At 39.6% G+C, this 23,975-nt stretch overlaps 2 protein-coding genes across 6 annotated transcripts in view; one reads left to right on the top strand and one right to left on the bottom strand.

The window, feature by feature from the left end:
• Positions 1–5,321, top strand: part of fbxo9 (F-box protein 9) — a 105,850-nt gene extending 100,529 nt beyond the window's left edge. For all 5 annotated transcript variants that reach the window (XM_059982049.1, XM_059982050.1, XM_059982047.1 and 2 more), the window contains 2 exons: positions 633–790; positions 4,700–5,321. In XM_059982049.1, the coding sequence (XP_059838032.1) occupies positions 633–790; positions 4,700–4,808 (267 nt within the window). In that variant the 3' untranslated portion in view covers positions 4,809–5,321. The remainder of the gene's footprint in view (positions 1–632; positions 791–4,699) is intronic.
• Positions 5,322–9,841: 4,520 nt separating this feature from the next.
• Positions 9,842–23,975, bottom strand: part of LOC132401325 (chorion-specific transcription factor GCMa-like) — a 32,516-nt gene continuing 18,382 nt past the window's right edge. Inside the window, exons 3-4 of the mRNA XM_059983455.1 lie at positions 20,393–20,505; positions 9,842–10,759 (exon numbers count right to left, since the gene is read on the bottom strand). Of these exons, the coding sequence (XP_059839438.1) occupies positions 10,583–10,759; positions 20,393–20,505 (290 nt within the window). The 3' untranslated portion in view covers positions 9,842–10,582. The remainder of the gene's footprint in view (positions 10,760–20,392; positions 20,506–23,975) is intronic.

The following is a 23,975-nucleotide window of genomic DNA, read 5'->3' on the forward strand; positions in this document are numbered from 1 at the left end:
GTTTTAGGGAAGTATGATTTTAGTTGTAACTCAATAGTGTTACTTTTAATTAACCCAACAGGAGGAGTGTTAAAACATGAGTGTTATTTTTTTTAAAAAATCAGCAAATGCTAGTCAGGCAGAATGTGTGGAAATTCACATAATTTTAAGGTGAAATCCATTCATTTTAAAATTATGCTCCCTGGCTATCATCTACTTGATCTTTCTAATCCTCAACACTACTCTCATCCTCCTTTACTTCAAAGAGAAAAGCCCTGGCTCACTTAACCTATCTTCATAACTCTAGTCCAGGCAGCATCCTGGTATATCTCCTCTGCACCTTCTCTAAAGCTCCCACGTCCTTTCTAAAATGAGGTGACCAGAACTGAATTCTCTTTCCACAGAAGCTGCCTAACCTGCTGAGTTTAATCCAGCACTTTCCCTTATTTCTGATTACTCATGTGCACAGTCTTGATTGATTTTATGTGCCATTTCATTTCATTCCTGTGCACCTGGTTGTCAAATTGAAAATGCTGATGGTATCTACTTATTCTAGTTACAGTAAAAGAGTTTATAGGAATATTGAGTAGGAACTATAATTCAGTGATCATCCTTTCAGGAGGAGTGTGTGATTTATTCTCTTTTTTAAACAGAAGGCTCCAGAGTATCAGAAGTATAGGTATTATCGACGGGCTCCTCCTCCTACTGAGATTGACCATAATTTTCATGTGGGGTTACAACTTGCTTCCAGTGGTCGTCAGCGATTTAACAAGCTGGTCTGGCTTCATCACTCATGTCTAGTTACCTATAAGTAAGTATCAGCATGTACTCTTGCAATCTCATGGAATAATGAAGCTTCATGGAATGCACTGCCAGGGGTGGTGGTAGAGGAGGATACATTAGGAACATTTAAAAGACTCTCAGATAGACACATGAATGATAGGAAAATGGAGGGCTATGTGGGAGGGAAGCATTCAGCTAATCGTAGAGAAGGTTAAAAGGTTGGTACAACATAGAGGGCCAAAGGGCTTTGTACTCTGCTGTACTGTTCTGTGCTTAAATAATCCTTAATGTGGATATATACAGCTCTTTGCCATTCTTCAAGTTTGTTGTTATCTAACTGTACATGTACACAACTAAATGAAACAATGGTCCTCCAGACCATGGCAGACCTACAAAAGATATATCACACTGCACATAAACCAAAATATTACTATAAATAAATTAATAAATATAATACAAAATGCATGTAGTGTGCAGTACAGGTGAACAGTAAACTGAAAACAATACAGGAAACAGCTCACTGTCCTGATGACAAGACCTCAGTGTTTGCAGGGTATTCATTAGTCTCAGAGCCTGAGGGAAGAAGTTGTTATCAGTCCTAGTCCTGATGCTTCTGTATCTCCTCCTTGGCCAAAGACATCATGTGACGGGTGGTATGGATTCTCAACAATGCTTTGGGTCTTTCATCTGCAACACTCTCAGTTAATGTTATAAATAGGGGAGAGGGAGAGCCCAGTGATCCTCTGGCTGGTTTGTACTATCCTTTCTAGAGCTTCCATTTCTACTGTTTGGGAGACAGGTTCAGACAGATTCTGAACAGATTCCACAGCATTTTAACTCACTTTCAATGACTCTACAACTCATATTCTCAGTATTAATTTTTTTTTTAATTTGCAATTTATCTTTTTTTGCACGTTGGTTGGTTGTCAGTCCTTGCTTGTATTGTTTTAATTTATTCTACTTACTTGCTCTATTGTGAATGCCTACAAAAATGAATCTCAGAACAGTATATGGTGACATACACATATTCTGATAATAAATTTACATTGAAAATGTAATTACTCACAGTAGAACAAATAAATACAATAGAATCAATGAAAACCTACAAAGTCTGACAAGCAATGAGCAAAAGAAGACAAACTTTGCAATTACTACAAAAACTAATAATAATAAATAAATAATACTGAGAACTTGAGTTGCAGAGTCATTGTAAGTGAGTCCATAGGTGATGTTCAATGATCAGTTCAGTGCTATGGTGAGTGAAGTTATCCACAATAGTTCAGGAGCCTATAGTTGAAGGGTATTAACTGTTACTGAACCTGGTGGTGTGGCTCCTGGATCTTCTTCCCCATGGCAGCAGCAAGAAGTGAGCATGGCCTGGATGGTGGAGGTCCTTGATGGATGCTGCTTTCTTGTGATAGCACTTTTTGTAAATGTGCTCAAAGGAGAGGATGGTGTTTCCTGTGATGGTCTGTACTGTATCCACTACTTTGTGTAGACTTTTCTGTTCTTCGGCATTGGTGTTTCCATACTGGCCATGATGCAATCAGTCAATAATCTCTCCACTACACATCTAAAGAAGTTTGTCAGAGTTTTAGATAACTTGCCAAATCTTGACAAACTTCTAAGAAAGTGGAGGCACTTTAGGATTGGAGGCCCATAAGCATGGTGTTCCCCACAGTTCGGTGCTAGGCCCATTGCTGTTTGTCATCTGTATCAATGATTTGGGATGAGAATGTATGAGGCATGGTTAGTAAGTTTACAGATGACACTACAGTAGGTGGTGTCATCAACAGTGAAGATGGCTTTCAGGATTTGCACACAGATTTTTGAGTGGGCTGAGCAATGGCAAATGGAGTTTATTTTGAACAGGTGCTATGTGTTGCATTTTGCAAAGACAAATCAGGATAGGACATTCATGGCAGAAAATAAGGAATTGGGGAGTGTTGTGCACAGAGGGACCTAGGGGTACAAGTAAATGTTTCCCTCTAAGTGGTGTAACAGGTAAATAGGGTAGTAAAGAAGGCATTTGGCATGGTGGCCTTTTATCAGTCAGGCACTGAGTATTGGAGTCCGGATGCTTTGTTGTAATTGTACATGATGTTGATGAGGCTGTATTTGGTCTATGTTCTGTTTTGGTCACTCTGCTACTGGAATGATTGCAGAAGAGATTCTCTAGGGTATTGTCAGGACTAGGGACTAGGTTATGGGGAAAGGCGAAGAAGTTGGGCTCTATGTATTGCAGCATAGGAGAATGAGAAGTAAATTTATAGAGTTGTATAAAATCATGAGGGCCATAGCCAGGGTAAATGCACAGGGTCTTTTTCCCAGGGTTGGGGAATCAAGAGTTAGAGGTCACAGACGATGGTCAGAGTATAGAATGAGGTGTCAGAGGAAGTGGTCACGGCAGGTACCTTAACAATATTTAGAAGTTCAAAGTAAATTTATTGTTAGGATACATATACGTCACCATGAGATTCATTTTCTTGCAAACATTCATAGTGGATACAAAGAAATATATTAGTGTAATAAAAATTACACACAAAAACTGACAGGCAACCTATATGCAGAAGAAAAACTACAAGTACAATTGACATACATAAATAAACAAATAATACCAAGGACGTAAGTGGTTGAGTCCTTGAAAATGAGTCCATAGATTGTGTTCTCTTATCAGTTCAGTGTAGAAGTGAGTGAAGTTATTCACACTGTTACAAGAGACTGATGGTTGAAGGGTAATAATTGCTTCTGAATCTGGTGGTGTGGGACATAATATTTATAAGGTACTTGGTAGGGTATGTGGATAGGAAATATTTAGAGGGATTTTGGTAAAATGCAGGCAAATTACACTACCTTAGATGGGAATCTTGGTAGGGATGGGCCAGTTGGGCTGAAGGGCCTGTTTCCATAGCAAATAATTCTGTGAATATTATTTCTGTTAGTTATTTGGTTAGTTATTTCTTCTTACAATAATGTCAGAACTTTTTTAGTTAATAATGATCATCTTTTATAATAAGCATAACAATTCTCTTCCTCATAAAATTGTGTGACAGCTTTCCTTTTATTTCATTGCCTGTTACATTATTTGCTCTTTGGCTTTAATTTATCACAGTCAGTTTTTATTTTGGAAGAAAATTTCAGATGATTTAAGAACCTTGCCTGTTCATTCTGAGCATTGGGATGTGAAAACTCTTCATACAGAAAACAGAAGCAGAAGTTCCTGTAATGTGTACCTTACTGTGGATAATTACAGAATAAGTGTTGTTAGAACAGATCCATACTTGCCATAAGGCCATAAGACATAGAAGCAGAATTAAGCCATCCAGCCCATCAAGTCTGCTTTGTTATTCTATCAGAGATGATTATTATCCCTCAAAACTCATTCACCTGCCTTCTTCCCATAACCTTTGGCATCTTTTCGCATCAAGTATTTATCAACCTCCACTTCACATATCCTCCACAGCCATCTGTAGTACTGAGATCCCCACTGATTCACCAGCCCCTGGTTAAAGAAATTCCTCATCTCTGTTGTAAAGGGATGTCCATCTATTCTGAAGCTGTGCTCTCTGGTCCAAGACTCACCCACGATAGGAAATATCATCTCCATATTTATTCTATCTGGACCAGGGGTTCCCAACCTGGGGTACACGGACCACTTGCTTAATGGTATTGGTCCATAGCATAAAAAAAGAATAGAAATCCCTGATTTAGACCTTTCACTATTCAATAGGTTTCAATGAATTCCCCTGTCATTCTTCTAAACTGCAGCAAGTACAAGCCTAGAGCAATTAAATGCTCTCACTATTGAAACCCTAACATGACTAAATTTAGGCATTCTGTTGTCATGTAATTAATTCCATGATAATCAAAATAATAGGGGCACTCTTTTTCAGTCAAGACTTGTAGAATATGTCTAATTTATATATTTCATTTTTAGGTCAACTGGAGAGACTGCAGTTTCCACATTTGACATCGATAAAATGTACACACCCTTATTCTTCGCTCGTGTGAAGAGCTTTACAGCATTTTCTGAAACACCTCTTTAATTTGATCTAATCTGCTGGTTTAGATTTGTATTCATTGTAAAGTTCCTTATGCATGAGTGGGATGATATTAATGCTACCTAAAGAACTGCAGTCTCCGTTTGAATAGGATATTGCTGTCTGAGTGCTTTTTAAAAGGTGCTAGATATATTGCAAGAAAAATGGGTCTGAAATTGCAATTAAAGTTTAAATGCACTGTGTCATTTATCCATCGGAGTGATATGGATAAAATAAAAATCAGAAGTCTGCATTGGGGCTTGGGCTATATAAATATTAGAGAATAAACTTTGAGGCTGTTTGCATTGGTGGCAGTGTTTTAATTTTTCTTCTCATATGTCAATATTTGCAGAGTTTTTACAATATGTTACCAGAATGAAATCTTCACTTTTTTATTACGGATTGAGTAATTCATGTTATCTGTGATTTCTGATTTCAAAGCTTTAATTGATTTAGTTTTTAATAATTTACTTAAACTGAAATTATGTTTCAATAATGAGATAAATGTTTTCTTTGAAATATTTTTGCTGTGTCTTTATTGTGTTTGCTGCCTATGTTTCTCAGCCTGTGACATTTTAAATATATTGCAGGACTATGAGAGCAGAAATAGGCCATTTACTCATCAATCTGCTCCACCATTCCATCATGGCTAATTTATTATGCCTCTCAACCTCATTCTTCTGCCTTCCCCCGTAACTTTTGACACCTTGTCTCATCAAGAACCTGTGAACCACTACTTTAAGTATACCCAATGACTTGGCCTCCACAGCCATCTATGGCAATGAACTTCACTGATTCACCACCCTCTGCTAAAGAAATGCCTTCTCATCCCTGTTCTAAAGGGACATCGTTATGCCTCAAGTCTTCCCACTATAAGAAACATCCTCTCCACATGCAGTCTATCTCAGCCTTTCAAGAAGACATTAATAGGCAGGGAATAGAGGAATACAAACCTTGTGCAGAGCAATAGGATTAAACAGGCATCATTGTTGTACAGACTTGGTGGGCTGAAGGGCCTTCCCCTGTTCTATGTTGTATTTAACTCTCTCATTTTCTTGTAGTTCAAATGTGCAAATTCTTTCATTTGATGAAAAGCTAGGAATACCAAAGTTTATTGCATGCAGGAGTGAACAGGGTTAAAATACAGGCCAGCACAGGAGCATAGCAGTTATAACGTTATTACAACAGCAGCAACGTGCATTCAATTCTGCTGCTATCTGTAAGGAGTTGTATGTTCCCCCCCCCCCCCCCCCCTTGGCTACGTGGGTTTCCTCACATATTCCAGAGGTGTACAGGTTAGTGAATTAATTGGTCACAATGGGTGTAAGTGGGCGGTGCAGACTTGTTGGACCAGAAGGGCCTGTTACCTTGCCGTATCTCTAAATAAAGTGAATACCCTCTAAAAATTGTACAACAAAATAGATCATGTGATTTGTTTTTACATACTTAAAATAGTGACATCGCCCCTTTGAAGGTAAAGCTGTGCATGGGAGGTTTGTCAGTTTTTATTTATAATTATGGTTTTGCAGTCTTCCGACTTTGACATGAGAATCTTTCAGCTGTATATCAAAAGCATTTCCAATTCCTTGTCATTTGGAAGGTTTAGTCTGAAAGCATTTTTCAGGTACAGAACTTTGTAAAAGTATTCAGCCGTAACGCTTTATTCACGTAAATGAATATTAGATCCAGGGATTTTGATCAATTTAACTGAGAATTTTTATTTGTGGATCACGTCCCTTCCCCCCCCCCCACAGAAGAGCCCCAAAAATGGGTAAATGTTAAAGTATGAAAAACTATAAATTCAAAAACTGAACTTTCAGCAGTTCCAAAGTATTCATCCCCCTTAGCTCAATACTTAGTTGGACCACCTCTCACCACTATTACAGTCTTGTTGGATAAGTCTCTATTACATTTTACATGCATGATGAAGCAAGATTTGCCCATTTCTCCTTGCAAAGTTGCTCAAGCTATGCCAGGTTAATTTGGGAATGGCGGTGGACAGCAGTCTTGAGATCTTGTTAACTTCATGTTCGATCAGGTTAAGGTCAGGACTCTGAGCAGTTCATGGACATAAATTTTCTCCATTTGAAGTCACTTCATGGTTGCTCTGGCAATATGCTTGGGTTGTTGTCCTGCTGGAAGATGAACTTCCTCCTTAAGTTTATTCATTCTGGTTGAGGCTAGCAGGTTTTTAATCCAGGATCTACCTGTATTAACACCAGTCATCTTCCCATCAATCAGCTGTCCTTTAGAGCAAATTGTAAACTCTAGTATTGCATATTTTCGCATAGCATGAAGACTAGGCATGCAGGAAATTAACACATTTCCACTTAGGAGTCCAGAACTTCTTGACTGAAAACCTTTTTATCAGTTTAATGGTAAAAGCAGACACTGCTGTACTCTAAAGAGGTGGTCCTGTTTCATTTAATAGAAACCCAATTTTTAAATTGCCTTTAATTTCAAGATTTGTTGAACTGGTCTATGTAGCAATGCAGTGCCATTACAGCTCAGGGCATCAGAGTTCGGAGTTCAATTCTGGCACGGTCTTTAAGTTTATACATTCTCCCTGTGAATCGTGTTTTTTTTCCCTAATGCTCTGATTTTCTCCCACAGTCCAAAGACATATCAGTAGATTAATTTACAATTATTGTAAATTGTCCTATGATTAGGCAGCCTAAATGATATAAATGTTTTATTTCCTAGTAAACATTCAATTTAAAACAGTTTTGATAGTGTTGGACTTGGATGTATTTGCACAGGACATTGAAGACTGGCAATGGAGCCCTGAAAGAAGCTGTTTCAGATGGTGGTGTTGATCAGGTGAAATCCATTACAGTCCTTTATCTAAAATTATTTTGTATCCAGATGGTTTTGTTTTATTATTATTCATTTGTTCATTGCTGTGGACTTCTATGCCAAACATTGAAAGGCCTTGATAGTGTGGAAGTGCAGAGAATATTTCCTATTTGTTGTCCTGAGCTGAAGAGCCATTCACATTGATAAGGGGGTCTGAAGTCCAGGCACATTTACACCAAATCAAAATACATTAGGGACTAGATGGTCTTTAACAAAATCTCAGTGTTTTTATATTAAGATGGTAAGCTGATGCTGTTTGCTGTTTTTTCTCTTATGACACTTATCAAAGTTAGTCAGCCACTATTGTACATTTGCCATTTTGATCAGAATCAACCAAGCTCCCTTCATTGATTTAGAACAAGTGGCAGCATGTTGCAATAACTGAGCGTCGAAGTAAATTAATATAAACTATGGCCCTTTCTAAAATTGAATCCATCAATAACTTTATGGTGACTTATTAAAACATAGTTTTAATTGGTGTTCAGCTAACAACTGAGCCTGTAGAATCTTTGCCATTTAGGTATTTTAATAGAATCACATTTCAGTCAAACAGTGACATTTGATAATATTTTCATAAAATACATTATAATTTTCAAAAATAAAGTAATGTAATAAAACTACACAGTAAATTGCTTAAAATCAAATAAAGGCACAAAGGCAAATATTTTCCTCCCAAAAGCTGTCTTAATTCTTGTCTAGATAGGGAAATTAGTTGAATGGTAACTTCTATGGTTTCTGACATCCCAAGGTGACCCTGGATTTAAACATGAAGCAGGTGTAATGATATTGGAAGAGAGCTGGGATTGCACTGGGATCTCAGCACCAAATATCTGAGTTCAGTCCTGATCTTGGGTGCTGTCTGTGTGGAATTTGCTCTTTGTTCCTCCCACATCCCAAAGCTGACTGATGTAAAATGCATCTAATATGTGGGCATGTGGTGGTATCTTTGACAAGTACTGAAGGCAAAGTGCGATTAACGTAAGATGCCTGTTTCTGTGCTGTATTTTTTTATGACTAATTGACCCTTTAAAATGTTTCCTGGGAATACAATTTTCCAAAAATTGGACTTATAATTCTGAAACATCAAGATCGGTAAACTTAATGTACACTTGATTCACTGAGTTTTTATATATTTAACATGCAAAGCCCTTCCACACAAGTCTGTTAGAATTGGCTTAATCCAAAGGCCACTTGCCTAAATAGTAGGCTATGTTTTATTCATCGCACCACAAGGAATTGGCAAACTATACACTTAGTGGCCACTTTATTAGGCAGACTTACTTATTAATGTCAATATCTAATCAGCCAATCATGTGGCAGCAAATCAATGCATAAAAGAATGCATGGTCAAGAGGTTCAGTTTTGTTTGGACCAAACATCAGAATGTGGAAGTGACCTTGACCACAGAATGATTTTTGATGCCAGACATGATGGTTTGAGTATTTCAGAAACTGCTAATCTGGGATTTTTACACCCAACGTTCTCTAGAGTTCACAGAGAATGGTGTGAAAAACAAAAATCATCCAGTGAGTTACGGTTCTGTAGGCCAAAGCACCTTGTTAATGAGGAGATCAGAGGAGAATGGCTTCATTTCCCTGATGTATATAATTAAGAATGAGCTGGTCATGAAAGAGTCCTATTATTAAGTAGTATTGGCACCTTTTTGTCCTCCACATGTTCTAGGTTGGTTATTTATTTGTGGCAAACCCCTACACAGGATACATGGCAGCAGATACGTAAGTGCTGTTCTGATTTTGTAAGTACATATCATAAACATAGTCACCATATTCATCTGTGTTGGGTTTTGAGGCTTGATAAACTGTCTTGTTCAGGTTGTTCCCTGTACATTGTGCATGCTGTGTTGGATCACGTAGGTTCCTGGAACTAGCAGCATCATCGCAAGGATCTGGCGATCCTTGAGAATATCTGATAAATGAGTTGCTGTAAGCAGTCTTTCCTAAAGGGATCTTGTTCCAGTTGGGATAGTCTCCACACTCAAAACTTGCACTGCAGGTTGTTGCGGAGCCACTATAATTTCCGGGATTATGGCACCCTCCACTAAACTGTGTACATCTACCGTAATATCTGCTAATATCCATTTCACATGGATCATAAAGGTAAGTTGGTTTTCCAAAGTCATGCCCATTTGTATATGGTAGGCATGGATTACCAGAGAGGTTCTCAAGTGCTATGCAGTCCTCCAGATTTGCGTTGACGTACAGACTGGAGAAAATGCCTCTACCATTGGAGGCATATGTTGGCTGAGGTCCTTCACATTCAATTGTCCCTGTCAATGACTGGAGCAGAAGAAAGACAAAGTTTTAGTAACTAATGGAAACAAAATAGACTGAATAACATAAACACAAGATTCTGCAGATGCTGGAAATCACATAAAATGCTTGAGGAACTCAGCATGTCATGCAACGTCCCTGGAAGAGAATAAAGAGTTGATATTTTAGGTCAAGACTACATCAGGACTGGAAAGGAAGAGGAAGAAGCCAAAATAAGAAGATGGGGGGCAGGGGAAACCAGGTGAGGAGAGGATGAAAGTAAGAAACTGGGAGGTGATAGGTGGAAGAGGTAAAGGACTATAGAAGAAGGAATCTGAAGTAAAATGAGAATGGACCATGAGAGAAAGGAAAGAAAAAAAGTTCTGGAGGGAGGTGATGGGCAAATGAGGGGAAGAAAAGGGCAGAAGGGTGGCTAGAATAGGGAATAGAAAGGGAAAGGGGGCAACTTGGAGAAATTGATATTCTTGCTAAAGGGTTGGAGGCTTTAGCATGAAGAGAATATGCAGTGTTGCTCCTCCAACCTGAGCTGCTGCAATTTGGAGCAACACACTAAGTGTTGGAGGTGGCTTTTTTTGCCCTTTACTTTCATGTTTGCACCTTATCCCATGGTAAAGTACTTTGATCTCACTATCACTATACACATTTCCATTCACAGTTCTCAAGCATTAACACCAATCGCCAGCTTACCTGCAGTTCCCTTTTGTCTTTGTAGCAGCCATTTTCAGCATATGGTCTTTTTTTGTTGATTGATCTCCTTGCTTCAGCTTCTGTCTTTGTCTCTGGTCTCGGATGATCATGCACACCTTTAGCCTTCCCAATAAAAAAACCAGACTATATTACACCATTGAACAATAAGACCATGTTTTATTCTTCTACAGTTTTCATGATATTCCTGCAAACCTAGCTTCAAGTGTCTAAGAACATGCAGAGGCAAAATTGGGAGTTTGTTCTCTCAAACAATGACCTACTCCACAGTGTCTCTTTGAATCCTCGGGCTGTTGTAATAATATCTTCTGCAACTAGTTTAACTAAAGAATGTTTTAAAAAAAAAAGCAAGAAAATGATTTGCATTTGTTGGTTTCAGGAAGTAGAGTGGAATCTGAAAAATCATTAACTGCAAACTTAGAAATTGCTCAGTGAATCTTGGCCCATGCAATCCCTCAACTAAATATCTTGCAATTTACAATGAGAAGTAAATAGTTATTATTGCCCCTTATTATAATGGAGAAAGGCCAGAGTCCTCGGTAGAGTGGGTACAAGGATATGTTTCCATCAGTAGGAAAATCTAGATTCTGAGGGCACAGCCTCACAATAAAGGGATGTCCCTTTAGAACAGAGATGAGGAGGAATTTCTTCAGCCAGAGAGTGGTGAAACTGGAATTTGTTGCCACAGAGGATAGTGGTAGCCAAGTCATTGTGTGTAGTTAAAGCAGAGATTGATAGGTTGTTAGATGGGAATGAGGATTTAGGGTGATGGCAAAAGTTGAGAGTTGAATAAAAAAAAAACCTCAGCCACAATTTCTACAGATGTGGAGAGCATTCTAACTGCTTGTGTCACTGTACAGGATTGGAAAAAGCTGAAAAAAGTTGCAAACTCGATCAGCCCCATCTTAGGCACTAGCCTCCCTAACATTGGGGTTTAATTCAGAGAAGGAAGTTTGAGAATCAGAATGAGAGTGCTGCAGGAGCCATTTTGATTTTTTTTCTTCTCACCGGGGTTAAGAGAGATGGGACTGCGCAGGCGTGTGACATCGGACAGTGAAGCATACAGACATACTTTATTGATCCCGAGGGAAATTGGGAAGATTTAAAAGGTACACAGCTTTCTACAGCGGGCAGTGGGGTGAGTCGGGAGCAGAGTGAAGGCTTAAGGGCTTTGGCTCAATGGGCTTAGGCGGAAATGAGCAAGGCAAGGTAAGTCTAGTTTTCAATTTTTCCTGTTATTTGAGGAAAGGGGAAGTATGAGTGTGAGGGCAGCTTGTTGTTCTCGGTGTCGGATGTGGGAGGTCCTGGAGTCTCCTAGCCTCCTGGACGCCCACATCTGCGCCAGGTGCGCCGAGCTGCAGCTCCTAAGGGACCGTGTTAGGGAACAGGAGCTGTAGCTCGATGACCTTTCTCTGATCAGGGAGAGTGAGGAGTTGATAGAGAGGAATTACAGGCAGGTGGTCACACCAGGGCCACGGGAGGCAGACAAGTGGGTCACGGTTAGGAGAGGGAAGGGGAAGAGTCAGGTACTAGAGAGGATGCCAGTGGCTGTACCCCTTGACAATAAGTACTCCTGTTTGAGTACTGTTGGGGGTGACGGCCTACCTGGGGGAACCAACAGTGGTCGTGCCTCTGGCACGGAGTCCAGCCTTGTAGCTCAGAAGGGTAGGGAAAGGAAGAGGAAGGCAGTAGTAATAGGGGACTCGATAGTTAGGGGGTCAGATAGGCGATTCTGTGGACGGAGTCAGGAGACCCAGATGGTAGTTTGCGTCCCTGGTGCCAGGGTCCGGGATGTTTCTGATCATGTCCAAGATATCCTGAAGTGGGAGGGTGAGGAGCCAGAGGTCGTAGTACATAAAGGTACCAATGACATAGGTAGGAAAAGGGAAGAGCACCTGAAAGGAGAATATATGGAGTTAGGAAGGGAGTTGAGAAGCAGGACCTCAAAGGTAGTAATCTTGGGATTACTGCCTGTGCTACGTGACAGTGAGAGTAGGAATGGAATGAGGTGGAGGATAAATGTGTGGCTGAGGGATTGGAGCAAGTAGCAGGGTTTCAAGTTTCTAGATCATTGGTACCTCTTTTGGGGCAGGTGTGACCTGTACAAAAAGGACGGGTTGGACTTGAATCCTAGGGGTCCAATATCCTGGCAGGGAGATTTGCTAAGGCTACTGGGGAGACTTTAAACTAGAATGGTTGGGGAGTGGGAATCAAATTGAGACTAGGAGAGAGGTTAGTTCACAAATAGAGAAAGCTTGCAGACAGTGTGTGAGGGAGGATAAGGCAGGTGATAGAGAAGGGGAACACTCAGACAGAAGATGTAGGGCAGAAGGAAGAAAAAGATTGTAAAGTTGTTTGCACAGTTAGGGATAAACAGAGTAAGAGGTGGAGAATTTCTTAAATGCATTTATTTTAATGCTAGGAGCATTGTAAGAAAGGTGGATGAGCTTAGAGCTTGGATTGATACCTGGAAATATGATGTAGCTATTAGTGAAATGTGGTTGCAGGAGGGGTGTGATTGGCAACTAATTATTCATGGATTTTGTTGCTTCAGGTGTGATAGAATCGGAGGGGCAAGAGGGGGAGGTGTTGCATTGCTTGTCAGAGAAAATATTACAGCGGTGCTTTGGCAGGAAAGATTAGAGGGCTTGTCTAGGGAGGCTATTTGGGAGGAATTGAGGAATGAGAAAGGTGTAGTAACACCCGTAGGGGTGTATTATAGACCACCTAATGGGGAGCAAGAATAGGAGGAGCAAATTTGTAAGGAGATAGCAGATATTTGTAGTAAGCACAAAGTTGTGATTGTGGGAGATTATTTTCCACTAGGAAGCCCATCCTGTAAAAGGGGTGGATGGTTTTGAGTTTGTAAAATGGGTGCAGGACAGTTTATTGCAGCAATACATAGAGGCTGTGTAGGGGAGCACTTCAGGTCCAGTGATCACAATGCCATTAGTTTCAATATAATTATGGACAAGGATAGGTCTGGACCCAGGGTTGAGATTTTTGATTGTGAAAAGGCCAACTTTGAGGAGATGCAAAAGGATTTAGAAGGAGTGGATTGGAACAATTTGTTTTATGGGAAGGATGTAATAGAGAAATGGAGGTCATTTAAAGCTGACATTTTGAGGGTACAGAATCATTATGTTCCTGTTAGGTTGAAAGGAAAGGTTAAAAGTTTGAGAGAGCCATGGTTTTCAAGAGATATTGGAAACTTGGTTTGGAAAAAGAGACAGATCTACAATAAGTATAGGCAGCATGGAGTAAATGAGGTGCTCGAGGAATATAAAGAATGTAAAAAGAATCTTAAGAAAGAAATTAGAAAAGCTAAAAGAAGATATGAGGTTGCTTTGGCAAGTAAGGTGAAAATAAATCCAAAGTGTTTCTACAGTTATATTAATAGCAAAAGGATATTGAGGGATAAAATTGGTCCCTTAGAGAATCAGAGTGGACAGCTATGTGTGGAGCAAAAAGAGATGAGGAAGATTTTGAACAATTTCTTTTCTTCGGTATTCTCTAAGGAGAAGGATATTGAATTGTGTAAGGTAAGGGAAACAAGTAGGGTAGTTATGGAAACTATGATGATTAAAGAAGAGGAAGTACGGGTGCTTTCAAAGAATATAAAAGTGGATAAATCTCTGGGTCCTGACAGGATATTCCCTAGGACCTTGAGGGAAGTTAGTGTAGAAATAGCAGGAGCTCTGACAGAAATATTTTGAATGTCATTAGAAACAAGGATGGTGCCGGAGGATTGGCGTATTGCTCATGTGGTTCCATTGTTTAAAAAGGGTTCTAAGAGTAAACCTAGCAATTATCGGCCTCTAGGTTTGATGTCAGTGATGGGTAAATTAATGGAAAATATTCTTAGAGATGGTATATATAATTATCTGGATAGACAGGGTCTGATTAGGAACAGTCAACATGGATTTGTGTGTGGAAGGTCATGTTTGACAAATCTTATTTTTTTGAAGAGGTTACTAGGAAAGCTGATGAGGGTAAAGCAGTGGATGTTGTCTATATGGACTTCAGTAAGGCCTTTGACAAGGTTCCACACGGAAGGTTAGTTAGGAAGGTTCAATCGTTGGGTACTAATATTAAAGTAGTAAAATGGATTCAACAGTGGCTAGATGGGAGATGCCAGAGAGCAGTGGTGGATAACTGTTTATCAGGTTGGAGACCGGTGACTAGGGGCATGCCTCAGGGATCTGTACTGGGTCCAATGTTGTTTGTCATATACATTAATAATCTGGATGATGGGGTGATAAATTGGATTAGTAAGTATGCAGATGATACTAAGATAGGTGGTGCTGTGGATAATGAAGTAGGCTTTCAAAGCTTGCAGAGAGATTTAGACCAGTTAGAAGAGTGGGCTGGAAGATGGCAGATGGAGTTTAATGCTGATAAGTGTGAGGTGCTACATTTTGGTAGGACTAATCAAAATAGGATATACATGGTAAATGGTAGAGCATTGAGGAATGCAGTAGAACAGAGTGATCTAGGAATAATGGTGCATTGTTCCCTGAAGGCGGAATCTCATGTGGATAGGGTGGTGAAGAAAGCTTTAGGTATGCTGGCCTTTATAAATCAGAGCATTGAGTACAGGAGTTGGGATGTAATGTTAAAATTGTACAAGGCAACTCCTGAAGCCAAATTTGGAGTATTGTGTACAGTTCTGGTCACCAAATCATAGGAAAGATGTCAACAAAATAGAGTACAGAGGAGATTTACCAGAATGTTACCTGGGTTTCAGCACCTAAGTTACAGAGAAAGGTTGAACAAGTTAGGTCTTTAATTTTTGGAGCATATAAGGTTGAGGGGGGACTTGATAGAGGTATTTAAAATTATGAGTGGGGTAGATAGAGTTGACGTGGATAGACTTTTTCCATTGAGAGTAGGGGGGATTCAAACAATAGGACATGAGTTGAGAGTTAGGGGGCAAAAGTTTAGGGGTAACACGAGGGGGAACTTCTTTACTCAGAGAGTGGTAGCTGTGTGGAATGAGCTTCCAGTAGAAGTGGTACAGGCAGGTTTGATTTTGTCATTTAAAAAAGAAATAATTGGTTAGGTATATAGACAGGAAAGGAATGGAGGGTTATGGGCTGAGTACAGGTCAGTGGGACTAGGCAAGAATAAGCGTTCGGCATGGACTAGAAGGGCCGAGATGGCCTGTTTCCGTGCTGTAATTGTTATATGGTTATCTTCAAAAGGTGCTGCCTCAGTAATGCAGCCTCTCTCATTTAAAAACCCGTCACCCAGGACATGCCCTCTTCCCTTTTCTCACAGCTACCATTGAGGGGGAGGTACAGGAGCGGAAGATGCACACTCATACAATCAGCATTTCAGGAACAGCTGCTTCTCCATTGCCATCGGATTTTTGAATGGACTATGAAACTATGTACACCACCTCACTATTTTCTTTTTTGATCTCTTTTTGCACTACATATCTAATAATTTTATATTTATGTGTGTGCAATATTCCAAGTGTAGTCTAAAGAGTTTTTCTGAGGGGGAAGAAGAATTACGCCACAGGACATAGGAGCAGGATTAGACCATTTGGTCCATTGAGTCCGCTCCACCATTTGAATATGGCTGATTTTATTATCTCTGTGAACCCCATTCTGCTGCCTTCTTCGCATAATCTGTAATGTCCTTGCTAAATAAGAAACTATTTCTCAAACTATCTCTTGTTTGAGCTTAGAAAAAATTAGAAGCATTGTTTTTGATCCTTCAGTTAAATTTGAAGAAACATGGAGACCATTTATTCAACATTTTCATATGAGTTAAATTGTCTTTTCTTAAACCTTACTTTTATTATCCTTAATTATTTGGATGGAGGTTTGGAGTTATTGGCACTACTGTATGTATTTAACATTATGCAACAGCCCATGTTGGTTTGTGTTTTTTTTCCTTTTTTTTGGTTTTCTTTTTGTTTCTTTTGTTCATAAATACTATTAAGTTTGGGAGGCTATATATATTGATTATTATATATTTGAATGTCTACTTAAACTATCAATTATGTACTCTCAAACACTTTGTATTCATGTTTCATTTATGTTTGTTTAAAAATTAATAAAAAGATTTAAAAAGAAAAGAAAGAAAGAAACTATTAAGCTCCGCTTCAAATATGCCCAATGACTCTGGCAATGAATTCCACAGATTCATCACCCTTTGACTAAGGACAACCTTCCTTATCTCCAGTCCTAGAAGAGAATATAGTCTTTAGGAACTCTACGCCATTCCTGATGCAGGGTTTCAGCCAGAGACGTCAACAATTCATTCCACACCCCACCAAGTTCCTCCAGCTGGAGCGATAATACAGAGTCCCCTCTGTGGGTGAAAATGCCTTGTTAATGTGAAAGATCAGAGGCGAATGGCCAGACTGGTTCAAGCTGACAGGAAGGTGACAGTAACTCAAGTAACCACGTGTTACAACAGTGCTGTGCAGAAGAGCATCTCTGAATGCATAACATGTTGACCCCTGAAGTGGATGGACTACAGCAGCAGAAGACCATGAACATAAACTCTGTGGCATAGATACCTTAAAGTTACCAATGGGAGGAAAAGTAGATTTTCTTTTGGTCTGGAGATGCAGTTGAGCAGTGATTAATGCTGAGTACACTTAATTGTTTTATCATGCTAAAAGCTGGGTGTGATTGATAATAGTCAATGATTGCATCCCTAAATATCACTGTAAGAGTTCCTTAAGGCAGGCTCTTAGGTTGAATCATCTGCTCCAGTACTGAACTTCACCAGGGTTGAATTTCATTCAAATCTCCTCAGAAGTAGCAACCAACATTTATCTTATACAGAAACCAGACAACGATCATCTTTAACAAGAGAGAGTCTAACTACTGTCCCTTGCTATCCTATCACTGAGTCCTCTGCATCCAAACTCATGGGGATCACCATTGATGTGAAACTTAACAGTACCAGCATAGTCTACATGGACTTTAGTAAGGCATTTGACAAAGTTCCGATTGGAAGGTTGCTTGGCATTCAAGATGAGGTTGTAATCTGGATTAGACACTGGCTTTGTGGGCAAGGCCAGAGAGTGGTAGTAGATGGTTGCCTCTCCGACTGGAGGCCTGTGACTAGTGGTGTGCCACAGGGATCAACACTGGGGCCGTTGTTGTTTGTCAACTAAATCAATGATCTCGATGATAATGTAGTTAACTAGATCAACAAAAGTAAATGACACCAAGATTGGGGGTGTAGTGGATAGCGAGAAAGGCCATCATGGCTTGCAGTGAGATCTGGACAGCTGGATAAATGGGCAAATTGAATTTAATGCAGACAAGCGTGAGGTGCTGCACTTCAGCAGGACCAACCAGGGTAGTTCTTCCACAGTGAACAATTAGAGCACCGAGGAGTGTGGTAGACCAAAAGTATCTGGGAATACAGGTCCTTAATTAATTGAAAATGGCATCACAGGGAGATAGGGTTGTAATGAAAGCTTTTGGCTCATTGGCCTTCATAAATCAAACTATTGAGAACTGAAGATGGGACGTTATGTTGAAGTTGTGTAAGACATCGGTGAGGCCTAATATTGTGTGCAGTTTTGGTCACCTACATATAGGAAAGATGTAAACAAGTTTGAAAAAGTATAGAGAAAATTTACAAGGATATTGCCAGGTTTGGAAGACCCAAGTTATAAGGAAAGATAGAAGAAGTTAGGACTGTATTCCTTGTAATGTAGATTGAGAGGAGATTTGATAGAGGTATGAGGAGTGTAGATAGGGTAAATACAAGCTTTTTTCACTGAGGTTGGATGGGACTACAACCAGAGGTCACAAATTAAGGGTGAAAGGAGAAATGTTTAAGGGGAAGAGGAGGGGAAACATCTTCACTCAGAGGGTTGTGAGAATGTGGAACGAGCTGTCAGCACAAGTGGTGCATGCAAGCTTGATTTCAACATTTAAGAGAAGTTTGGATAGGTACCTAATGTTAGGGGTACAGAGGGCAATGGGAGCAGGCAGTTTAAAAGGTTTAGCATGGACTAGATAGGCCAAAGGACTGTTTCTGTGCTGTACTTTTTCTATGACTCTATGTATTGCTCACTGGATGTTTTTTTTTGTTCTTGCACCATTCTATGTAAGCTCCAGAGACTGTTGTGCATGAAAATCTCAGGACATCAGTAGTTTCTGAGATACCCAAACCACCCCATCTGGCACCAACAATCATTCCATGACCAATTGATGTCACTAACATTACATCTTTCCTGTTCTGATGTTTGATCTGAAAAACTCTAACACTTATATCATACAATACTAATACTTATGTCAGGCTACTGATTATTGACTACAGCTTAGTGTTTAACACAGCCATCCTTACAATTCTGATCAAAAGGCTCTAAAACCTGGGCCTCTGTACCTCCCTCTCCAAATGGATGCTCAGCTTCCTCACCTGAAACCCAAAATCTGTGTGGATCAGAAATAATATCTCCACCTCACTGATGTTCAACACTGCCACACCTCAAGGATGTGTGCTTAGCCCACTGCTCTACTCTCTCTAAATCCATGACTATGCAGCTAGGCACAGCTCAAATGCCATCTATAAATTTGCTAACAACACAACTATAGTGAGCAGAATTTTAGATGGTGGCGAGAAGGCATACAGGAATGAGACAGATCAGCTGGTTGAGTAGTGTTGCAGCAACAACCTTGCATCAACGTCAGTAAGACCAAAAAACTGATTGAAAAGTGAAGGAAAACACATCAGTCCTCATTAAGGGATCAGAATTGGAAAGGGAGAGCAATTGCAAGCTCCTGGGCGTCAACATCTCTGAGAATTTTTCCTGGTCCCAACACATTGATGTAGTTACAAAGAAGGCACAACAATGGCTACACTTCATGAGAAGCTTGAGGAGATTTAGTATGACATCAAAGATGCTCGCAGATGTCTAGAGATGTACTATGAAGAGCGATCTAATTAGCTGCATCACCGGGTGGGGTGGGGAGTGGGTGTTGGTGGCTACTGCACAGGATCAAAATAAACTGCAGAGAGTTGTAAACTCAGTCAGCACAATCATGGGCACTAGCCTCCCCAGCATTCAGGACACCTTCAAGAACAACGCCTCAAAGTGGCAGCACCCATCACCATAGACCCCATCACCCAGGACGTGTTCTGTTCTCATTGCTACCATCAGGAAGGAGATACAGGAGCCTGAAAGTACACATTCAACAATTCAGGAACAGCTTCTTCCCCTCTACCGTCATATTTCTGAATGGACATTGAACCCATGAACTACCTCACCACTTCTTTCTTTTTGCATTATGCATTTAATTTAACTTTTTTAATATATAGTATACATACCTGCTGTAATTTTAAGTTGTTATTATGTACCTAATAAAGTAGCCATTGAATGAATGTCTCATACAAAATACTGTAAGAACTCAACATGTTAAGCACCAAGTATAGAGGGGAATAAATTGTCAATATTTCAGGTCTTGGCCCCAGATGTCGTCTATTTATTCTACTCCATAGCTGCTGCCTGACTTGCTCAGTTCCTGCAGGATTTTATGTGTGTTGCTCAAGATTTCCAGCATTGGAGGATTTTTTGTATCTCTCCATTTTTTCCATTTCCTCATAACGTCATGAATTTAATTAGATAAAATACATATTTTTAAAAAATACTTTCTTCTAATTCTGCTGTAATGTCTTGTGCTCCAGTAAATTCAAGCACAATTGCAATAGCCAATGATGCATACATGTGAATGTGCTTTAGAAGAGGATTAGACCAACCTGAAAGAATATGTATTTTCCTTCATGTCTCCAGAAGTTGGTGACCGGATAGCCACCATGCCCTCGACAAGGCACGAGATTCAAGGCTGCCCCACAGTTTGGACAACATTTCTCTGTAACAAAAAGAACAGTTTTAAAGTACTTGGACTTTTTAAACTTTCTTGCCTTGCGAAAAGAAACTAAGTATGTGCTGAGATATTGCTTTCCAGTTTAAACAAGAAAACTGCATATGTATACAGTCTTTGGGACATTCCAATGTACTTATCTCTTTCATACAGTATTTGTGATGTTTCAGAGTGCTTTTTAAAAGTTTGTTTATACTTTTAATACAAATACTGTGAATATATTGGCATAAAGCCTTCTACAGATGCTGGAAATCTTGAACAACACAAAGTGTTTGAAGGAACTCATCAAGTCAGGCAGCATCTGTGGAGCAAATAAGAATTCAGTGTTTCATGCCGAGACCCTTCATTAGGCCTATCCATTGGATTGGGGTCGACCATGGATGTCACATCCTAGCTGCTACACAGTTTGACACCAGCAGTGTTGCAGGAGTTGAAAGTCACTGTTTGACTCAACATAGGGCAGCCTTAGGGACCCCAGCTCCAGGTTTTTCCTCAGCATTTATTCCTGAAGCCTTCTCCATGAGCCACCTTAACCAGATCAGAGATTTCCTTCTCCCAGATGAGCTGCCAACCATGGCTGATGAGCCCCATTTGCCTGATGTGACTGGTTTTAAGGTGCCAGTAACCAGCCTTTGTCCCTCCTACTGTCAGTAGAAATAGTTTTGCCAGGCTCAGTAGCTATGCCGCACATGAACGCCAGGAGGTGGACTTGGTTGTCCGAGACTATTTGAGACACATGCCATTTAATGGGTAGTGGGACCTTAACCCCACTACCCCACCAACCTCCCCATCCCACCGGCTAAGGCAACCATAAGGAACCACCCTTCATAAAGACCTATATATTTCCACCCCCCCCCCCCCATACAGTATTTAGGATTTTCCGTAACATTTTTTTTTGAAGTGCAAGTTTCTTGCTATTTGTCCGCTGACTGGTCAAAGCATTAAGAGGCCATTGGCTGAAGGACTTGTATGTGTCTAAGATGGAGTGGCAAGAAAACTCATTGTGAACACTACCTATCCAGTAAACTGCCTTTTCTAAAAGCTAGCTTCTAGAAAGTGCTACAAGACTATTAAAACAAATTCTTCACACCATTTTAAAAGTTTCTTCCATCAGCTAGTTAATTTGATCAACTATTCTAGTTAGCTTTCCCTACCCCTCTATCTATAATCCCATCACTGCACTGCACCATAAATAGTTTGAAACACTTTATATAATGCTGTTTACATTGTAAATACATGCTGGCATTTAAGTATTTATGCACATTTTGTTCCATGTCTGTACTTTAACCTCTAACTATATTTTTATATATAATTATTTATGCTTTATAATGGTGGAATGTTGATTTTTGTTCCATTTTGCTCCCTGAGCAACATAGCACAGCAGGGCAAATTTCTAATAAATGTAAATGTATTTGATGAATAAAGTTGTTCCTTGATCCTTGAGAACTACCTTAAAATAGTATTGTTTGACCTTTCATGTTCTCCTGAGAGATTTCCATGATGGTTTTTTTTACCCTTGCAGTTTCTTAACTCCACCCACAAAGAGTCGATATTCTCTGACCCTCTGTCACCTCTTTCTAAAGATGCAATTCCATCTCTTACCAACAGAGCTACACCACCGCCTATGCCTTCCTACCTATCTTTTTGATACAAATTATATCCTTTGATGTTAAATTCCCAACTATGGCCTTCTTTCAGCCATGACTCAGTGATATATCAACTAATCTCTTATGTCATATCAACTAATCTCTAATTGTGCAATGAGTTTGTCCACCTTATTCCAAATGCTATGTACATTTTAGAACAGCACCTTCAGTCCTACATTCTTCGCCCTTTTGAATTTTGCCTCTGTGGTACAATTTAACCCTTTGCACTGTCTGCAATTGTACCCAATCATTGGCTTCTCCTTCCTTACATTCGTATTATATATTACATCAACTACTTGTATATCTCATCCTCAGCCTATTCAACCTCCCTGATAAATCAGGTCCTCAAGTGCCAGCAACATCCTTATAGGTTTTCTCTGTATTCCTTCAGTCTCATTCATAATATCAAACGAGACATTGCTATCGAGAGAACCACATATACTGCAGATCCCAGTGGATGGTGATCAAGGGTCAAGTTGTCTCCCCAAGATCAATGTGACAAGGAGTAATTACTGATTACAAATGGAGGATGCTTATAAAAGGAGCATAAATATACAACCATAAAATCTGTAACATAAAATACATTAATGTTTAAATTGCCCCTCCCTTTTGGGGTGTCACAGTAGCCTAACAGTTAGAGTGACATTATTACATCACAGGGTGTCACAGTTCTAAGTTCAATTCTGTTGTCCCCTGGAAGAAAATTTGTATGTTCTTCCCGTAGGCACATGGTTTCCAATGGATGCTCCAGTTTCTGCCCACAATCTAAAGACATACTGGTTAGTCATTATTTGGTCATTATAAATTGTCCTGTGATTAAGCCAAGGGTTATATCAGTGGGTTGTTGGGCAGCACGTCTCAGTGGGCTAGAAGAATTTCTAAGTAAAATAAATAAATAAATCACCTTTCTTGCACTTTAAAGTCCTTCTTCATGCCTTCCTCATACAAAGTATTTGCATGAATATGTAAGCCCCAGGATGGATCTTCTTGGGGATCAACATCTCCAACAATGCCTAAAGTTTCATTCAGAGTTTGAATTGATTTCCTATGTCTCCCAAGTCTCTGGTAAATTTCTACAGAGGTACCATAAAGAGCATTTTGACTGGTTGGATCCCTGTATGATATGGAGGGGCTAATGCAGAGGATCAGAAAAAAAGCTGCAGAGCATTGTAGATTCAACCAGCTCCATCATGGGCACCAGGCTCCCCAATATCAAGGACATCTTCAAAAATTGATGCCTCAAAACTGTGGTATCTGTCATTAAGAACTCCCACCACCAAGGACATGCCCTCTTCGTGTTACTACCATCAGGGACCTGAAGACACACACTCAGCATTTTAGGAACTGTTCCTTCCCCTCCATCATCAGATTTCTAAACAGTCAGTGAACCCATGAACACTTCCTCACCATTCTTGCTCTCCTTTTTCATCATTGTTTTATATATATTTCTTATTATAGCTTATAGTACAAACATTTGTATATTTTATGTCTTGCACTGTACTGCTGCCACAAAACATTTCACAGCATACTGTATGTCAAGTGTTAATAAATTGATTCTGAATCTGATTTACCTTTTCATCAACAATTTTAAAAATGAACTCAAACTTTGAAACTCTGAAACTCATTCATAACATGTCATATTTTGCAATGGCATTGCTTCAAGAGAAGATTTAGTAAACTATAAATACACACTCCAAGGCCACTTTAATACGTACATTGTCATTATAATGCAAATATCAAAGTAAGTTTATTATCAAAGTGTGTGTGTGTGGGTGTATATATATTTTAAAAAATGTGTACACACACACACAC

Source organism: Hypanus sabinus, chromosome 10 (genome assembly GCF_030144855.1).
Source record: "Hypanus sabinus isolate sHypSab1 chromosome 10, sHypSab1.hap1, whole genome shotgun sequence".
NCBI classification, from domain to species: Eukaryota; Metazoa; Chordata; class Chondrichthyes; order Myliobatiformes; family Dasyatidae; genus Hypanus; species Hypanus sabinus.